The sequence below is a fragment of the Pan troglodytes genome, chromosome 18 (genome assembly GCF_028858775.2).
Source record: "Pan troglodytes isolate AG18354 chromosome 18, NHGRI_mPanTro3-v2.0_pri, whole genome shotgun sequence".
Classification (NCBI taxonomy): Eukaryota; Metazoa; Chordata; class Mammalia; order Primates; family Hominidae; genus Pan; species Pan troglodytes.
In genome coordinates, this window is record NC_072416.2 from 7151482 (window position 1) to 7168029 (window position 16548).

The 16548-nt window shown below is 51.5% G+C and overlaps 2 protein-coding genes across 16 annotated transcripts in view; one reads left to right on the plus strand and one right to left on the minus strand.

Annotated features, from left to right (window-relative positions):
- Positions 1-7631, plus strand: part of HMOX2 (heme oxygenase 2) — a 35629-nt gene extending 27998 nt beyond the window's left edge. For 9 of the 10 annotated variants that reach the window (XM_001168788.7, XM_001168813.8, XM_063796565.1 and 6 more), the window contains 5 exons: positions 3202-3328; positions 4614-4731; positions 5430-5921; positions 7141-7267; positions 7358-7631. In XM_001168788.7, the coding sequence (XP_001168788.1) occupies positions 3243-3328; positions 4614-4731; positions 5430-5921; positions 7141-7267; positions 7358-7485 (951 nt within the window). In that variant the 5' untranslated portion in view covers positions 3202-3242 and the 3' untranslated portion in view covers positions 7486-7631. Of the gene's footprint in view, positions 1-489; positions 686-3201; positions 3329-4613; positions 4732-5429; positions 5922-7140; positions 7268-7357 lie in introns of those variants that run through there. The other variant, XM_009430223.5, reaches the window with a different exon arrangement.
- Positions 7632-8398: 767 nt separating this feature from the next.
- Positions 8399-16548, minus strand: part of CDIP1 (cell death inducing p53 target 1) — a 45506-nt gene continuing 37356 nt past the window's right edge. For 5 of the 6 annotated variants that reach the window (XM_054667975.2, XM_054667974.2, XM_063796167.1 and 2 more), the window contains 5 exons: positions 12298-12387; positions 11769-11867; positions 11419-11574; positions 10514-10787; positions 8430-10406 (listed from right to left, as the gene is read on the minus strand). In XM_054667975.2, coding sequence (XP_054523950.1) covers positions 10295-10406; positions 10514-10787; positions 11419-11574; positions 11769-11853 — 627 coding nt within the window. In that variant the 5' untranslated portion in view covers positions 11854-11867; positions 12298-12387 and the 3' untranslated portion in view covers positions 8430-10294. Of the gene's footprint in view, positions 10407-10513; positions 10788-11418; positions 11575-11768; positions 11868-12297; positions 12388-16548 lie in introns of all 6 variants that reach the window. The other variant, NM_001243097.3, reaches the window with a different exon arrangement.

The window sequence follows — 16548 nt, forward strand, 5'->3', positions numbered from 1 at the left end:
TATACTCTCCCAGAGCATGCAGTTATTATTGAGTAAAACATAGTTAATGAGATTTAATCACATTCCCTATCACTGTTGTGCAGCATGATAAGTAGGTGCAAATGGCAAGAAGCACACTGAAGTTACTGCAGTTGGTAACCTGGGCCATGGATGGCACTTGTCTTTGCCTCATTTTGCCTGTAAGGAGCATGGGGCCTGTGGTCCTCGGGTACCTGGACTCTCAGCCTGGTGTGTGTGTGCCCTCAGCCTGGTCCTTTACTTCCATCACCCATCTAGAGGCTCCAGGACCCTTTACTGCACCCCTCCCTCCTCTAGATAGCTCAGTGTTTTCATCCCAGCACCTTTTTCTCTGCTGCCTGAGAACTGAGCAGCCAGAGACAAATTTTGGCTCTCAGGGTCCTCAAGGGTGTACAGCAAAGCTGTTATTATTATTTATTTATTATTAAGTATTTATTTATGTTTGAGACAGAGTCTTACTTTGTCGGCCAGGCTGGAGTGCAGTGGCATGATCTCGACTCACTGCAACCTCTGTCTCCCAGGCTCAAGAAATCCTCCTACATCAGCCTCCCAAGTAGCTGGGATTACAGGCTGGAGTGCAATGGCTCCATCTCGGCTCACTGCAACCTCCGCCTCCCAGGTTCAAGCGATTCTCCTGCCTCAGCCTCCTGAGTAGCTGGGATTACAGGTGTGTGCCACCATGCCTGGCTAATTTTTGTATTTTTAGTAGAGACAGGGTTGTACCATGTTGGCCAGGCTGGTCTCGGACTCCTGACCTCCTGATCTGCCCACCTCGGCCTCCCATAGTGTTGGGATTACAGGCGTGAGCCACCGCGCCCGGCTAGCAAAGCTGTACTTTTACCAAAAAAAAAAGAGAAAACATTTATAAATCAAGGTCTGAAGGCCCATGTGAGGCTTATTCTACAGCTTGCAATGCCTGTTTTTGCCCCTTGGTAAGTGGACACACAGCTGGGCAGCCTTATGCTATCTCTGTGAACTACCCATTTCTGGCTTTGTTCATAATATTCCCTTGATCTGGAGGCCCTCCCCCAGCCCTGCCCCAAATCCTGTCTGTGTTGAGGGTCCTGCCCCAGGAAGCCCTCTGCATACTGTTCCCTGCATGTAATACCTGCCTGCTTTCACATTCTTCTGGACTGTGCTGTGCATCGTACAGTTCATCAGCATTATTGCAGAGTAGAGTGTCTCTGATTTAGAGTCAAGAGAAGGTTCCATTTTTCTGTACATCCCGATGTTTATTTTCTGAGTGTTCTCAGACATCACTAAGCCTCAGTCAAAATAAAGTATGATCATGATGTAACATTCATTGAGTGCTTATCACATGGTAGGCATTGTGCTATATGAGTTATTGCTTGACTTCCTAAAATAATCCCAGTAGAGATGCTAAATCTAAAGGTGAGAGAGATGGTTCAAAAAGACCTCAGTGAGCAAACCATGTACTATAATATCCTAAAAGATAACAAAAATATAACTAGGTATCTAGAGAAAACTCAGGAAGGATATGTGCCTTGGGCCTTTTAAGGACCATTTCTTAACACTTCTGTGTTCTTCTTGACACCTGTTTCTGGGTAGAGCACATAGAAAATGCTCAGTAAGTAAGTTCTTTTTCCTTGGCCCAGTTTGGCCTGATTTGGCCCCAGTTCTGTCTTTGTGAGTTACTTTATTAGTTGTTGGTGCTACTGTGCTGCTATTCATGTGGAAGGTTCCCCAAATGGGCTGCGCCTTAACATTGCCTGAGCAGAAGCCCCGAGGGATGGGGGATGAGCTTGCCTTGATATGGGACTGTGTTTCCCTGGCTGACAAAGGCTCAGCATTAGCAGCAGGCAATGGGAATTGATTGGCCAACTTAATATTTCCTTCATCCTAGCAAAGTCCTGAGTAGGCTAGGGACAGTCTGCTTTTTTGGTAACTCCTGTAGGCTGCCTTCTGCACAAGGCACCCAGCCTCTCACAGGTAGGATGAACTGGCCTCAGCACGCTTGCAGAGGGGTGGAACTGTGCGTTGCTTGCCAAGCTTTTTGTTTCCCTAAGGTTTTTGAGGTTTTCTTTGTTTTTCGTAACTTTCAATTTTTTTTTTTTTTTTTGGACAGAGTTTCACTCTTATTGCCCAGGCTGGAGTGCAGTGGCGCGATCTTGGCTCACTGCAACTTCTGCTTCGTAGCTTCAAGCGATTCTCCTGCCTCAGCCTCCCGAGTAGCTGGGATTACAGGCACGCGCCACCACATCCGGCTAATTTTGTATTTTTAGTAGAAACAGGGTTTCTCCATGTTGGTCAGGCTGGTCTTGAACTCCTAACCTCAGGTGATCCACCCACCTTGGCCTCCCAAAGTGGTGGGATTACAGGCATGAGCCACCGTGTCTGGCCTAACTTTTAATTTTGATACGGTCTTTTTTTTTTTTTTTTTTTTTTTTAAGACAGTTTCGCTCTTGTTGCCCAGGCTGGAGTGCAATGGCGTGATCTCGGCTCACTGCAACCTCTGCCTCCTGGGCTCAAGAGATTCTCCTGCCTGAGCCTCCCGAGTAGCTGGGATTACAAGTGTGCACCACCATGCCCGGCTATTTTTTGTATTTTTAGTAGAGACAGGGTTTCACCATGTTAACCAGGCTAGTCTCAAACTCCAGTCTGCCTCGGCCTCCCAAAGTGCTGGGATTACAGGCATGAGCCACTGTGCCCTGCCTTGATACAGTTTTAAGCATACAGAAAAATGGTAAGAATAGTACAAAGAACTCTCATACCTCTTCCCCAGATTCACTGCTAGGATTTTGCCTTGTTTGCTTTTCTGACTTGCCAGTGTCCCCCACCCTGCAGCATATGCACATGCACACACACTGTCTTCTGAACCATCTGACAGGGAGTTGCAGGCAGTGTACCTTTACTTCTGAATACCCCAGTGTGTATTTCTTAGGAACAAAGACATTCTCTTATATAATCGCAGTACAATTATTTTTAAAAACCAGCAAGCTTAATGTCAATACAATGCTATTACCTAATACATTGTTCATATTCAGATTTTTTCCATATTCCACTATGGTCCCAGTAATGGCAGAGCTTTATTTTAAAGAAAACAATCCTGGGGTGTGTGGGTGTCACCTTGGTTACATTCGCTCCGAGGAAAGCAGAACCGACAGGTATTTGGGGAAGTGACTGCCGTGGGTGCCACATCACCAGCTCCTTGTGTCTCTGCAGGACCAGAGGAGCGAGAGCAGCAAGAACCACACCCAGCAGCAATGTCAGCGGAAGTGGAAACCTCAGAGGGGGTAGACGAGTCAGAAAAAAAGAACTCTGGGGCCCTAGAAAAGGAGAACCAAATGAGGTGAGCCATGGGGGCTGGCTGCACTGAATCAGGTGGGCCCAGCACCTGTCGTGCTCAGCACACCTGGTTTTGTCTGTTGGCAGCACTGGGGAGTGGCCATGGGCCATGAGCTCTGGACCCCTGGGTGCCTGCTTGGCCCTGCAGGGACCGCATACAGCTTTGGCTGCTTAGAACTCTCCCCACTGGTCCATTGTCTCATCCAAGGAGGCAGGGCAGGTGCTCCTGGGAGTGCTGATAGGATTTGATGGTAGTTATCCTTTTTTCTTTTTAAAAACTTGCGCATTTCCTCATCTGGGCTGAGAAAGGGTAAACGCAGGCAAAGCTGGCTCTGTTCAGTCTTTTACCACATAAAAGACTGCAGGGCAGCCTTTCCTTACTCTGTATAGGGACAGCTCATGCTAAACCTGAGCTTCCAGGCCCTGTTCTGCATCATTAGCCTCTCATTATAGCCCTGTCATTGGCCAAGTTTTTTTTTTATCCCTTGAAATAATTGCTAATAATAAATTGATTCTCAGCACATGGATGATAACGAGCTAATCTCCTAAAGAAGACAGCAGAAGCCAGACCATGATAAGGCCAAATTTTTCTCACTCTTGTAGATGGATTGTGTGGACACATGTAAGCCCCTGCCCAAGTACCACCATCTTTAGGATCACGTTTTCTACCTTGTCCATCCATCCACACACCTTTACAACTGTGTAATTTCGTTAAGCAGCACAAACCCAACGTCCTGGCCCTAGCCTCTCGGTTGTCTCCTTTGCATCCTTCCGTGCTTGGTCCTAGTCACATATAGTCCCAAAGAAGCTGTGGGTCCAAGGTGGGAGGAAGGCAGTAGGGCCATCTGAGGAGACCCATGGTCACAGCCTTACTGAGGTGTGTGAATTCCAGAAGACACGTTTCAAGGCAGGCTGTTCTTAGAGAAGCCAGCAAATACTGAAGGGAATACAGATGTGTGTCTCTTCGACCACTAGGTGGCCACAGAAGCAAAGCATTGCTCATTTGGGTGGTTCCCAACACAGACACAGGGACGTGGGTACTACTCTCAAGGAGCAGGCCACAGTTATCCCTTGTGTCCTGAGTCCTTGGAGCAGACTGTCATGTCTGCTTGCCCTGTGTTCCCTGACAAGTTGCTGCTATTTGTGTTGGAGTGAAGTGTCTGAAAAGCCCCAGCCTCCAGTACAACAGGTGGTCACCTTGGGGTGTGGACTCAATCTTCTCTCTCTGGTCCTTTCTGGAAAGCTGGGAAGGGCTAATTGACACACAAACACCTCCCATCTCTCCACAGAATGGCTGACCTCTCGGAGCTCCTGAAGGAAGGGACCAAGGAAGCACACGACCGGGCAGAAAACACCCAGTTTGTCAAGGACTTCTTGAAAGGCAACATTAAGAAGGAGCTGTTTAAGGTTTGTGCCCCGCATTGGGTTCCAGACTGTCATATGGGGTTGGGGTGGGGGCCTTGGTCCCATGAGAAAAGTGCCCCTGGAGCCACTCTGAGGGAAAAGCTGGGCTTTTCTCCACACTCCATTCCTTCTTGACGTTAAGCTCTGGCTCTCTGCTGGGTACAGTGGCTCATGTCTGTAATCCCAGCACTTTGGGAGGCCGAGGCAGGTGGATCACTTGAGGCCAGGAGTTTGAGACCAGCCTGGCCAACATGGTGAAACCCTGTCTCTACTAAGAATACAAAAATTAGCCGGGTGTGGTGGCGCGTGCCTGTACTCCCAGCTACTTGGGAGGCTGAGGTGGGAGAGTCACTTGAACCTGGGAGGCGGAGGTTACAGTGAGCCGAGATCGTCCCACTGTACTCCAGCCTGGGTGACAGAGCGAGACTCTTTACCCCACCAAAAAAAAAAAAAAATTGGTTCTCATGGCTTAGATAGAATAACATAGTGGTGTGAAGGAAGCAAAAGTATGCGTGTTCCAAAGACTTCACCATGCCATTCCTTTAAGAAACAAAAGCTTCCTTGTGTGTTAAATAATTCACTACATAAAAATGGACCATAGGATTGGGTCTTTGGGGTTGGGGGTTGTCACTTGAGCCTCTGCATCCAGCTGCTCGGATGTGGTGTGCTCAGGCATAGCTGGCCTCCTGTCACCTCCACAGCTGGCCACCACGGCACTTTACTTCACATACTCAGCCCTCGAGGAGGAAATGGAGCGCAACAAGGACCATCCAGCCTTTGCCCCTTTGTACTTCCCCATGGAGCTGCACCGGAAGGAGGCGCTGACCAAGGACATGGAGTATTTCTTTGGTGAAAACTGGGAGGAGCAGGTGCAGTGCCCCAAGGCTGCCCAAAAGTATGTGGAGCGGATCCACTACATAGGGCAGAACGAGCCGGAGCTACTGGTGGCCCATGCATACACCCGCTACATGGGGGATCTCTCGGGGGGCCAGGTGCTGAAGAAGGTGGCCCAGCGAGCACTGAAACTCCCCAGCACAGGGGAAGGGACCCAGTTCTACCTGTTTGAGAATGTGGACAATGCCCAGCAGTTCAAGCAGCTCTACCGGGCCAGGATGAACGCCCTGGACCTGAACATGAAGACCAAAGAGAGGATCGTGGAGGAGGCCAACAAGGCTTTTGAGTATAACATGCAGGTACTACTGGGGGCTGCCAGCTGCTAGGGCTGAAGAGGGAAACTTTGACAGTGGTAGCAGATCCATAGTGGCCCAGGAAGGCACACATGGCATTAGGACAGATGAGCTGCAGGGTGCCGAGAGGAAGGTGGCCACCAGATTGGCCACCATAGCTTGTGGGCCCAGTGGGTGGTTCCCAGCATGGAGGCCTGGTGTGATAGATGCCAGTGGGTAGTGTTTTGGGAAGGGTAAGTCCTCTCGCACATAGAGGGGTCTGGAAGAATGGAGCTGGCTTCCTCCCTCATTGCAGGATGCTGGTCTTGAAGAATGGTTAATTTTCTTTTCAAGTTTTGCTCTGAAAAGCCCTGCTTTATAAGTTAATAGAGAGCCAGTGCCACCAAGGAGAGTAAATAAGCTCTGTTTACAAGTAGCCTTTAGATGAGGCTGAACCTGGGGAAGCTTACTCTGTCCCCAGGTCCTGTCAGCTTCTACTGAGGCCTCCCAGGGCACTCAGGATGAGTATGCCCTGCCACAGTCTCATTCTCCCATGTTCCAGGTTTTCTGTTGCTTCTTGATAAAAAAATAACCAGCACCTAGAAATGGGGATGTACTCATGCCCTCCTGTCCGTGCTGTGGTAGTTTCAGTGGCTTGAGCCACCTCAGAGAAGGCTAGGCATGGGGGTACATCTCTGGTCAGTTCCCAGGGGAGACCCAGCATTTGGCAGCCTTCTTGGGGTACCAACATCCACACCTCCCCAGAGCTCATGCTAGGGAGGGAGGAGCATCAGGCAGTGCAGCTGCCGCCCACCAGTGCTGCTTGCTGTGTAGTTGGCACACCTGAGCAAGCTCACCTGCTCCAGCTCTCTCTCTCTGGAGGGCGTCCTCTAAAAGGAGAGTGTAGCCAGGCGCAGTAGCTCATGCCTGTAATCCCAGCACTTTGGGAGGCTGAGGCAGGGGGATTACTTGACCCCAGGAGTTGAAGACCAGCCTGGGCAACCAAGGTGAGACACCATCTCCCCACAAAATTTAAAAATTAGCCAGGTATGGTGGTACACACACGTAGGAGGATAAGGTGGGAGGACCACTTGAGCCTAGGAGTTTGAGGCTGCAGTGAGTTAGCCATGTTCATAACACTGCACTCCAGCCTGGGCAACAGAGACCTCATCTCAAAAGACATTTAAAAAAAAAAAAAAAGTATGGGCAGCCCAGAGATGGCTCAGTCGATCCTCTGCTCCTGCAGATATTCAATGAACTGGACCAGGCCGGCTCCACACTGGCCAGAGAGACCTTGGAGGATGGGTTCCCTGTACACGATGGGAAAGGAGACATGCGTAAATGCCCTTTCTACGCTGCTGAACAAGACAAAGGTAGGTCTGTGTGTCCTGACCTCCCCTCCTGGGGAAGGTGTAGCAGGAGACTCCACTGATGCCATGTCTCCTATTGGTGCTGCCACACAGGTGCCCTGGAGGGCAGCAGCTGTCCCTTCCGAACAGCTATGGCTGTGCTGAGGAAGCCCAGCCTCCAGTTCATCCTGGCCGCTGGTGTGGCCCTAGCTGCTGGACTCTTGGCCTGGTACTACATGTGAAGGACCCATCATGCCACACCGGTACCCTCCTCCCGACTGACCACTGGCCTACCCCTTTCTCCAGCCCTGACTAAACTACCACCTCAGGTGACTTTTTAAAAAATGCTGGGTTTAAGAAAGGCAACCAATAAAAGCCAGATGCTAGAGCCTCTGCCTGACAGCATCCTCTCTATGGGCCATATTCCGCACTGGGCACAGGCTGTCACCCTGGGAGCAGTCGGCACAGTGCAGCAGGCCTGGCCCCCGACCCAGCTCTACTCCAGGCTTCCACACTTCTGGGCCCTAGGCTGCTTCCGGTAGTCCCCGTTTTTGCAGTACATGGGTGACTATCTCCCCTGTTGGAGGTGAGTGGCCTGTAAGCCCAAGCTGTGGGAGGGGGCCTTGCTGGATGCTGCTGTACAACTTCTGGTCCTCTCTTGGACCCTGGGAGTGAGGGTGGGTGTGGGTGGAAGCCTCAGAGGCCTTGGGAGCTCATCCCTCTCACCCAGAATCCCTCTAACCCCTTGGGTGCGGTTTGCTCAGCCCCAGCTTATCTCCTCCGCGCTGTGTAAATGCTCCAGCACTCAATAGTGGGCTTTGCAAGCTACCTCCTTCCCTGCCTCCTGGCACCGGGTGGGTCAAGCCACCTCCCCATAGGAGAGTCCCTCAGAAGCAAGGGCATGTTATGTCTGTGTGGGGAGTGGACATCGTCCATCATGGCTCCCAGCAGCCACCTCCTGCTCTTGGTCTACTCTCCAGCACCTCTAGTCTCCAAAGCAAAGTCACTCTAACCGTCTTGCAAAGATCTTTAAAGTGTATCCAGCACTGCTATTTTTTAGCTCAGAAATACCTTAGAGGTTTCCTACTTAAAAGGTTTTTTTAAAATATATATATATATTTAAAAATAAGGGTTTTAAAAAAGCACATATTTGTATTTAAACAATTCATTCTCTAAAAGAGAAACGTGAACTTAAATAATTTTATTAATAGGAATCTACTACCTGTAAAAGTTTTATTTCAAAAAGGGTTAAAAAGTAGGGAAACTCTTTAAACTACTGACCAAGACTGCCACCTTCATAATTCAGATGAGTTAGTGCAGAGATGGCCAGGGCCAGAGGTGGCCCAGAACCTGCGTGTGCAGACTGCGCTCTGTTAGTCTTCTGCCTGTCAGCCTCGGCCGAGTCTGTCTTGCTTAAGGGTGCGCCTCCCCAGGGCTGGATGATGCTGTGCTCAAGCCTGCGGGTAGGAGGGCTCCAGCTTGCAGATCCCATGCGTGGATGCCATATATAGATGGTTGAAACCAGCATCAGAGGAAGGAAGGTGACCTTACAGCCACTGCCGAGACCAACGTGTGCCCTGGCCCAGTCACAGCTGGAAATCCCAGGGCTGGTCTACACCCGACTCTGGTTTCGTTTAATTAGGTCCTTACGTGTTGGTGTTGTCCCAGGCAGTTGGCATGGCATCAGCACTGAGGGTGTGAGACCCTGAGGACTCAGCCTCCCGTCCTGCCAGTAGACTGCCTGCAGCCCCACCCTCTTTCCCTCAAAAAAGAAGGAAGCCAGGCAAGAGAGCAGAGGCCCAGGGCGGGGGAGTGAAAGGGCCAATTTAATGAGAAACTACAAACTGAGACTGGGCCACGATTCACAGTGACAGGAGGCCATGCAGTGGCAGTGCGAGACCAGGAAGGACAGTGGCAGGATACAGCGGTCCAGGTGAGCAAGTTCACAAACCATTCAGGAAATAAAGACAGGGCGAGGCTGGTGTCCACCAAGGCAGTTCTACCACTTGTGGCTGCTCCTTCCTCGTCCCTAGCCCAGTGTGCCTGCAGGAGCAGGTGTGAGCAGGCACAGCAACAGCCTGTCAGCTGGGGCGAGGGGCCTGGCACTTACAGGGAAGAAAATCCATGGAGAAGGCTCTGCACATCCAAGCGCACCCACAAGGGGGACCCTCTGCCATCTCTTGCCCAGTTGGGACACACCAGCCACCAGGCAGAGGTCATACCCACACGCAGTGAGGACACAGGGCAGACGGGAAGGGGCTAGGCTCAGGGGCTCCTTCCGGCCCCAGCAATACAGGGTTCACAGAGGCATGGCCTGAAAGGGGGTCTGCACACTGACTCAAAGGGACAAGTTCCTTCTTAGCTACCAGGGTCTGATCATTCACCCAGGTACAGTGTCCTCTCTACCTGACACCAGGCAGCTCTCGGGCACTGGGACAGGGTATTAGACATCCTGGGCTTCTATACCTGAGAGTTCTGAGGGCCAGAGTTGGCAGTTTTACTTCCAGCCACCATGCCCCACCTCTAGCACCCCAGAGGCGCAATGTACCCAGAAACAAACCCAGGCTTTGTGACCCTGTCCTACGTGGGCCCACCTGACTCCAGACAACTTACCCATTCTCGGCCCAGCAGGTCAGAAACGCCTGTGGCCACAGGCCTGGGGACTAACTGGCTACTGCTCTGGCTGCTGTTGGTCCCAGGGGGAAAGAGTCTGGACTGAACCTGTACCTTGTTTGGAAACAGAGGAATCAGGACCCCAGCAGGAGACCCCTCCCAGCTTATCTTCCCGATCACACACACCAAGCAGACCAACAACACACAAGCTCATTGCCAGCCCCCTGCCACCCACTGACCCTTGGCCTTAAATCCCAACAGAATTTTTGCCAGAAGAGTCAGCTGCTCAGGTAGGGCAGGGTGAAGAGGACAGGACTTCTAGGGGATGGTGGCACGGCTCCCAGCCCCAAGTGGGAGCGGGAAAGTGACCACTGAGCGCAGGGAGCAAAGCACAGGGGGCCAGACTGACAGGCAGGGGAGTCCCGAGTCCCAGCTCCGTTAGCACAGGCGCTTGTACGTGTAGATGTAGGCTTTGCAGCTGGGGCATGTGTGCGTCACATCCTTGAAGTCATTGATGAGGCAGGGGATCAGGCAGCAGCCCAGATCACATCTGAATCAGAGACAGGGAAGAACAGGCTGAGGCCTGCTGCGGAGGAGGCAGAGGCAGCCAGTTGACCCTGGTGCAGCCCCCACCCTACCAATGCCCACACCACCTACCCCATGAAGCAACAGAAGAAACCCAGCACGAAATTCATCAAGCCAATCTCGTAGGAGATCTTGGTGGTGATGGCCTGCTGGCAGTGGGGACACACCGTCTGCACAGGCGCTCCCTCAAAGATCTCTCCCTGCAGCACTGTCACCGTGGTGGCAGCTCCTGAAGGGACCAGGACTGTGGCTGTGTGGCCCCCAGGGCCAGGGTAGGGCCCTGGCGTGTAGGGCCCTGGGGGGTAGTAGCCCATGGGTGGGTGGGGGCCTGGAGGAGGGTAGAAACCTGGAATGGCACAGAAGATGGAGGCGAGAGGTCACTGGCCTGCCACCTGCACCAGACAAAGAGATTGGCGCAAAGCCCCACGGTCCACAGCGCCCAGCGTGCAAGGCTACGCCTCAGACTTCCTACCGCCCTCCTAATGGGCCAGTGGGAGGCCTTACAGCTGGGGCCCTAAGTCAAGTGGGGCCACATTCTCCCAGCCCTTCCTGGTCCCCACCCCTTGGGGCCCATGACAGATGTGGCAGAGAGCCAGGCACATGGCCCGGTCCCTCTGCTCCTCTGTCTGTCTCCAGCATGCAAGGACAGGGCACTCAGCCTCAAGCCCATGACCAAGGGAGGGAAAGCCTTGCGGGTCACCCACCCCTCTGCTGCACACAAGGCGCCCCTCCCCACCCATGTCAGGTCCTGGTGTGCCAAGGACCAGCCCTTCCTGACCAGCCTGAATAAGAGCAGTCCCACCTTCCCACGTCCACAGTCCCTGTCCACACACAGCCTGAGCCCTAGGCAAGGGCTGGTTGGGCGTGTTGGAGTCCCTGCCCTACAGCAGATGCCCACCTGTACTGAGGACAGCCAGCGCAGGCCAGACAGCAGCCAGGAGTTCCCCATGCTCCCCTCAGATCCCTTCCCCACTCACCCGGAGGCATGTAGGTGCCATCTGCACTCATGTGTGGGGGGATGAAGCCAGGCTGGGGCATTGGGTGACCCGGCGGCTCATAGGGTGGGGGGCCAATGTCCGCAGGGGGCAGTGGCATGCCTGGAGGGGGCTGCATCACAGCTGGGGAGGAACGGCCTGGACAGAGAGAGGCAGAAAGAGGAGACTGAGCTGGAGCCTCTGCACGATGAGCTGGACCAGAGGCCACTGTTTTGGGACACAGATGGAGCCCAGGGGTAACCCTGGAGTGGGCATCACCACTTAGAGAGTCCCAACCATGCCATGGGGGCAGGGGGCTGCAATATGGAGCCTCAGGAACAGTGACCCCCTACCTGGGGTGGGCGGGGCTCCACTTTTCTCTTCCAGAAGTGGGGCTGTGGGGCCCCCAGGATAAGGAGGGGGAGGCTCGTTGGACATCTTCGCTGCTTCTCCTGGACATGGAGGGAAAACCCAGACATGAACTAAGCTCCCAGCCAGGTTCCTTCTCCTTCAGCCCTGGGGGGTGGCCAAGATGCTGCACAAGGCGTGTGACCATCCTCAGAAGGGTCTGCCTCCAGGCACTGGGGATCCCCCACCTTTCCCAGGGCCACCTAGCCCAGAGCCACCATCCTCACCTCTCAGTAGTCACCTGCTCTTCCCTGTTTGGAAGCTGGAGGGCAAGGACAGAACCCAGGAAGCAGGGCCCAGTGAGGTAAAGTCCCCCAAGGAGCCTAACTCAGCAATTGCCCCACACGAGAGCAGTTTGGCACCGAGCTCTCCCCTCCCCAAACGTTTAGCGGGCACTAAGGCAGTCGGAGGAGACACTGGATCGATCTCTGCCACAGGCTGCACTGGGAATGGGGATTCTGGGGGATTTCTTACCTCAAATCCGTGCTACCCAGAGAAGGGAGGCAGGTGAGGCTCCTTCAGCTGCTGGCCTGGATGGACAGGGAACAGGCAGGGCTCCGGGAGCTGTTTCAGGGGAAGGAAAGGCAGGGCCCTCAGCAGGGAGCAAGGGCTGCCAAGCCAGGGCTGGGCCCAGGGGCCTGGGCATACCACACAGTTCCTCCCCTTCCACATCAGGCTTCTCCCTAGCTGTCACTCTGTGCCATCCACACACCCGACCACCCCTCCATTCCTCGGTCCTGTCACAGGTCTGCTTCCTCCCTCCCCCAAGACTGTTGGCACCCAAGGGCCACGGCTGGGCCCTCTGCATCCCCTCCCACCAGGCCTGAGCTCCCATGCATGAGGACTGCCAGGCAAGCTGTGCTCTGGCCTGTGCCCTTCTGGTTTGTTTGTTGAGGTGGGGGTCGGGGGAAGATGAGTCAAGTGAAATCTTTTCCCTCATTTCTGTCACCAAACTCTCTGAGCACAGCTCAGAAAGGTGGGAAGCTTTTGCTCTTACTTAGCATCATAAAGGACTTGGGAAGTGGGGTTCAGTTACCTTAGCTAAAAGTAATAAAATGAGACAAAAATCAGTTTCAGTGGAACAAAAAATACAGGGAAAGGAGTGTTTCCCAGACAGCCCAGCACCTGCAGGGGATGGAGGGCACATAAGTTTGAATATAAAGTTTAACAAATCAGGGGCAGGGCCAGAGGAACCAAGTCCAAGCTCTTGGGTTCAACTATAAAGTACCATGGAAGTTTGAAAACTGAAAGGGATCAAAAAGCTGTTAGAAGAAAATGCAGGCATCAATCTTTATGACCTTCGATTAGGCAGTGGTTTCTTAGATATGACACCAAAAGCAAAGCAACAAAAGAAAGAAAACTTAAAGTGGATGTCATCAGAATGAAAAACTCTTGTGCTTCAAAGGATACCATCACATTTTATAATTCATAGATCTGATAAAGGACTTGTATTAAGAAATACAAAGAACTCAACTCAATAACAGAAAGACAACCCAATTTTTAAAAGGATTTGAACAAAGACTTCTCAAAAGACAAATGGCCAAAAGCACATGAAAAACTACTGAGCATCTTTTCATAAGGGAAATGAAAACCAAAACCACAAGGAGACCATTTCCTATCTACTAGGATGGCTAAAATTTAAAAAGACAGTAATAGGCATTATGTAGAAAAACTGGAACCCTCATACACTGCTGGTAGGGGACAGCCCCTGCAAACCTTTTGAAGAACTGCCAGCCCCTGTTCCCCTTTTGAGGAACAGTCTGGCAGTTCCTCAAAAGGTTAAACCTAGAGTTACCAGATGACCCAGCAATTCCACCCCTAGTTATCTGCCCAAAAGAAATGAAAACCTGTCTACACAGAAATTTGTACACAAATGTTCACAACAGCATGAATCATAATAGCCAAAAAGTGGAAACAACCCAAATGTCCATCAACAAAGTGGATAAACAAAACCGTAGGCTGCCCAGACAATGGAAGACGATTGGGCTATAAAAAGGAAGGAAGCACTGACACCCTACAGCATGAACTCTGAAAACATGCTTGGTGAGAGAAGCCAGACACAAAAGGCCACATACTGTATGATTTCACTTATATGAAATGTCCCCAATAGGCAAACCCATAGAAATGGAAAGTACATTAGTAGCTGTTTAGGTCTGGGGGAGAGGGGAAATGGGGAACATGGAATCTCCTTCTGGGGTAACGAAGATGCTCTGAAACCGATTGTAGCAACAGTTGAACAATTCTGTGAATATACTAAAAACCACTGAATTGTACACTTTAAATGGGTGAATTGAATGGTACATAAATTATGTCAATAAAACTTATTTTAAAAAAAAATGAGGGAAAAGAAAATTAGTCCTACTGCAGCCCATCTCCACATGTCCCTGCTGGTCTGTATACACAGGCACCTGTACCTTTTGGTTTTGTTTTGTAGAGACGGGGGTCTCACTATGTTGCCCAGGCTGGTCTCGAACTCCTGGCCTCAAACAATCCTCCTGCCTCGGCCTCCTAAAGTGTTGGGATTACAGGCAGGAGCAACTGCGCCCAGCCCATACCATATAAAAATATAGTTGCTGTCCTGACAGTTTTAAATCCTTTTTTTTTTTTTTTTTTTTTTTTGTGAGACAGAGTCTTGCTCTGTTGCCCAGGCTGGAGTGCAGTGGCGCGATCCTGGCTCACTGCAACCTCCGCCTCCCGGGTCCCAGCGATTCTCCTGCCTCAGCCTCCCAAGTAGCTGAGACTACAGGCACACGGCACCACGCCTGGCTGATTTTTGTATTTTTTTAGTAGAGAAGGGATTTCACCACATTGACCAGGCTGGTAAATCCTTTTAATGCTGTGTCACACATATTCCATCTTACAAGACTCCGTGACCGTTGATATTAATATTCCACAAAATGGGCATACTTGACCAAACCCTATTAAGACATTTAGGCAAGGCCCTACTTGCTGCTTTCATGAAATACAAGAGAACACCTCTGTCCACCGCTCTTTCCCTTTTGTTAGATTATTTCCTCAGGCTAAGCTTGTCAGAGTGAGATGACTAGGTCAAAGGACATGAGCATTTTATGCCTTTTTGAAAGGATGCCAATTTATAGTGCCAGTTATTAATTTTCATATTAAAATGTCACTTATTTTTATATGCATTTCTTTGGCAATCAGGAGACAGAACATCTTTCCAAGTGTTCAGAAATTAAACCTCTTCTGAGTTGCCTTATTATCCACAGAAGACATGGAGGCCTAGAAAAGGATGGGGCGGGGCATAAGTCTAGGACCCCAGCATGACTCTCCCACCCTCCTGCCTGCACAGTGAATTCCAATGGCACAGGGTTAAGAAAAGGGAGCAGTGGCCAGGTGCAGGGACTTATTCCTGTAATCTCAGCACTTTGGGAGACTGAAGCTGGAAGATGAACTGAGGCCAGGGGTTCGAAACCAGCATGGTCAACATGGCAAGACTCTTGTCTCTACAAAAGAAAAATTTTTAAATTAGGCATGATAATGTATGCCTGTAGTCCCAGCTACTGGGGAGGCTGAGGCAGGAGGATCACCTGAGCCCAAGACTCAGAGGATACAGTGAGCCATGATCAGGCCACTGCACTCTAGCCTGGGCAACAGTGCGAGACCCTGTCTCAAAAAACAAACAAAAAAAATAACAGAACAGGGAGTAGCAGCAGTGCCTCTTGGAGCTAGTCCTGGGGTCCCTTGCCCAGGCTGCTCCTAGCCCGCCAGGTGCCCTCCTGCAGGGGAGAAGAGGGCAGCCTTTCATGGGGCTTTACCTGCGTCTGGAAAACTGCTCCAATACGTTGAGTTGGAGTAAGTGCCAGCCCCTGCTACAAACTCCCAGACTCCCAGAAAATGCTCTCTGGCGCCTCTGGGTGGCACCACCGTCCACCAAGTGGCCCAACACTGTGGTCTGCAGTGGTCTTGCTCATCAGGGAATGGTCCAGGCCCTGGGATGCTCTGAGCAGACCAGGAAAATAAGCTGCACTGTGCTTGGTGAGTCACTGAAGCACCTGCAGATCCCAGCCTGGGTCCCTTGCAGGGAGCGCACACACACACACGTGTGCACACACACCCCATCTCTGAGAATGCAGGTGTTGCCTTTCTCTGGCCCATCTTTTCATCACAGTCAACAGATATAATCCTATGATCTCCTAGAGCTCAAAAATTCTATTTCTGGAATTCCACATACAGCCTTGCCCATGATGATAGGGTGTAAGCCCACAGGGCATAGCCCTCCTTTGGTGTTCACCCAACCTGGGTACAGAAAATGCAGGCCACAGGGAAGGGTGTGGACCTGCACAGGGCTGGCTTCCCCTCCAGCTCGCTGGCCACACCAGAGCCCACCTTCTCTTTGCCCCTTACCGGGGGCCGCAGGGCCCTGTTGCTCCTCCGTGTCTTCCCCACCTAGGGCCATGCCTGCTACTCACTGCTCCCCCTCACCCCTCCATATCCACATGCGTCCTCCTGCTGCCTTCCTGAACCCCAGCAGAGACTGCAGGGCAGGTCCTTCTCTACCAAGGAGAGGATCTGGAAAACAGCTCATGAAGATTTCCCGAATTCAAACACCCATTCTCCCAGTGCCTTCCAATATAAAATCAAACATGCATTCCCACAAAACCATGTTGTGTAGGGTGTAATAAAAACTACAAGAATAATCTTTCAATCACACGATCAGAAGCAAAATAGTTTTCCAATAAAATGAGTACTGTTCAAATTAAGCTA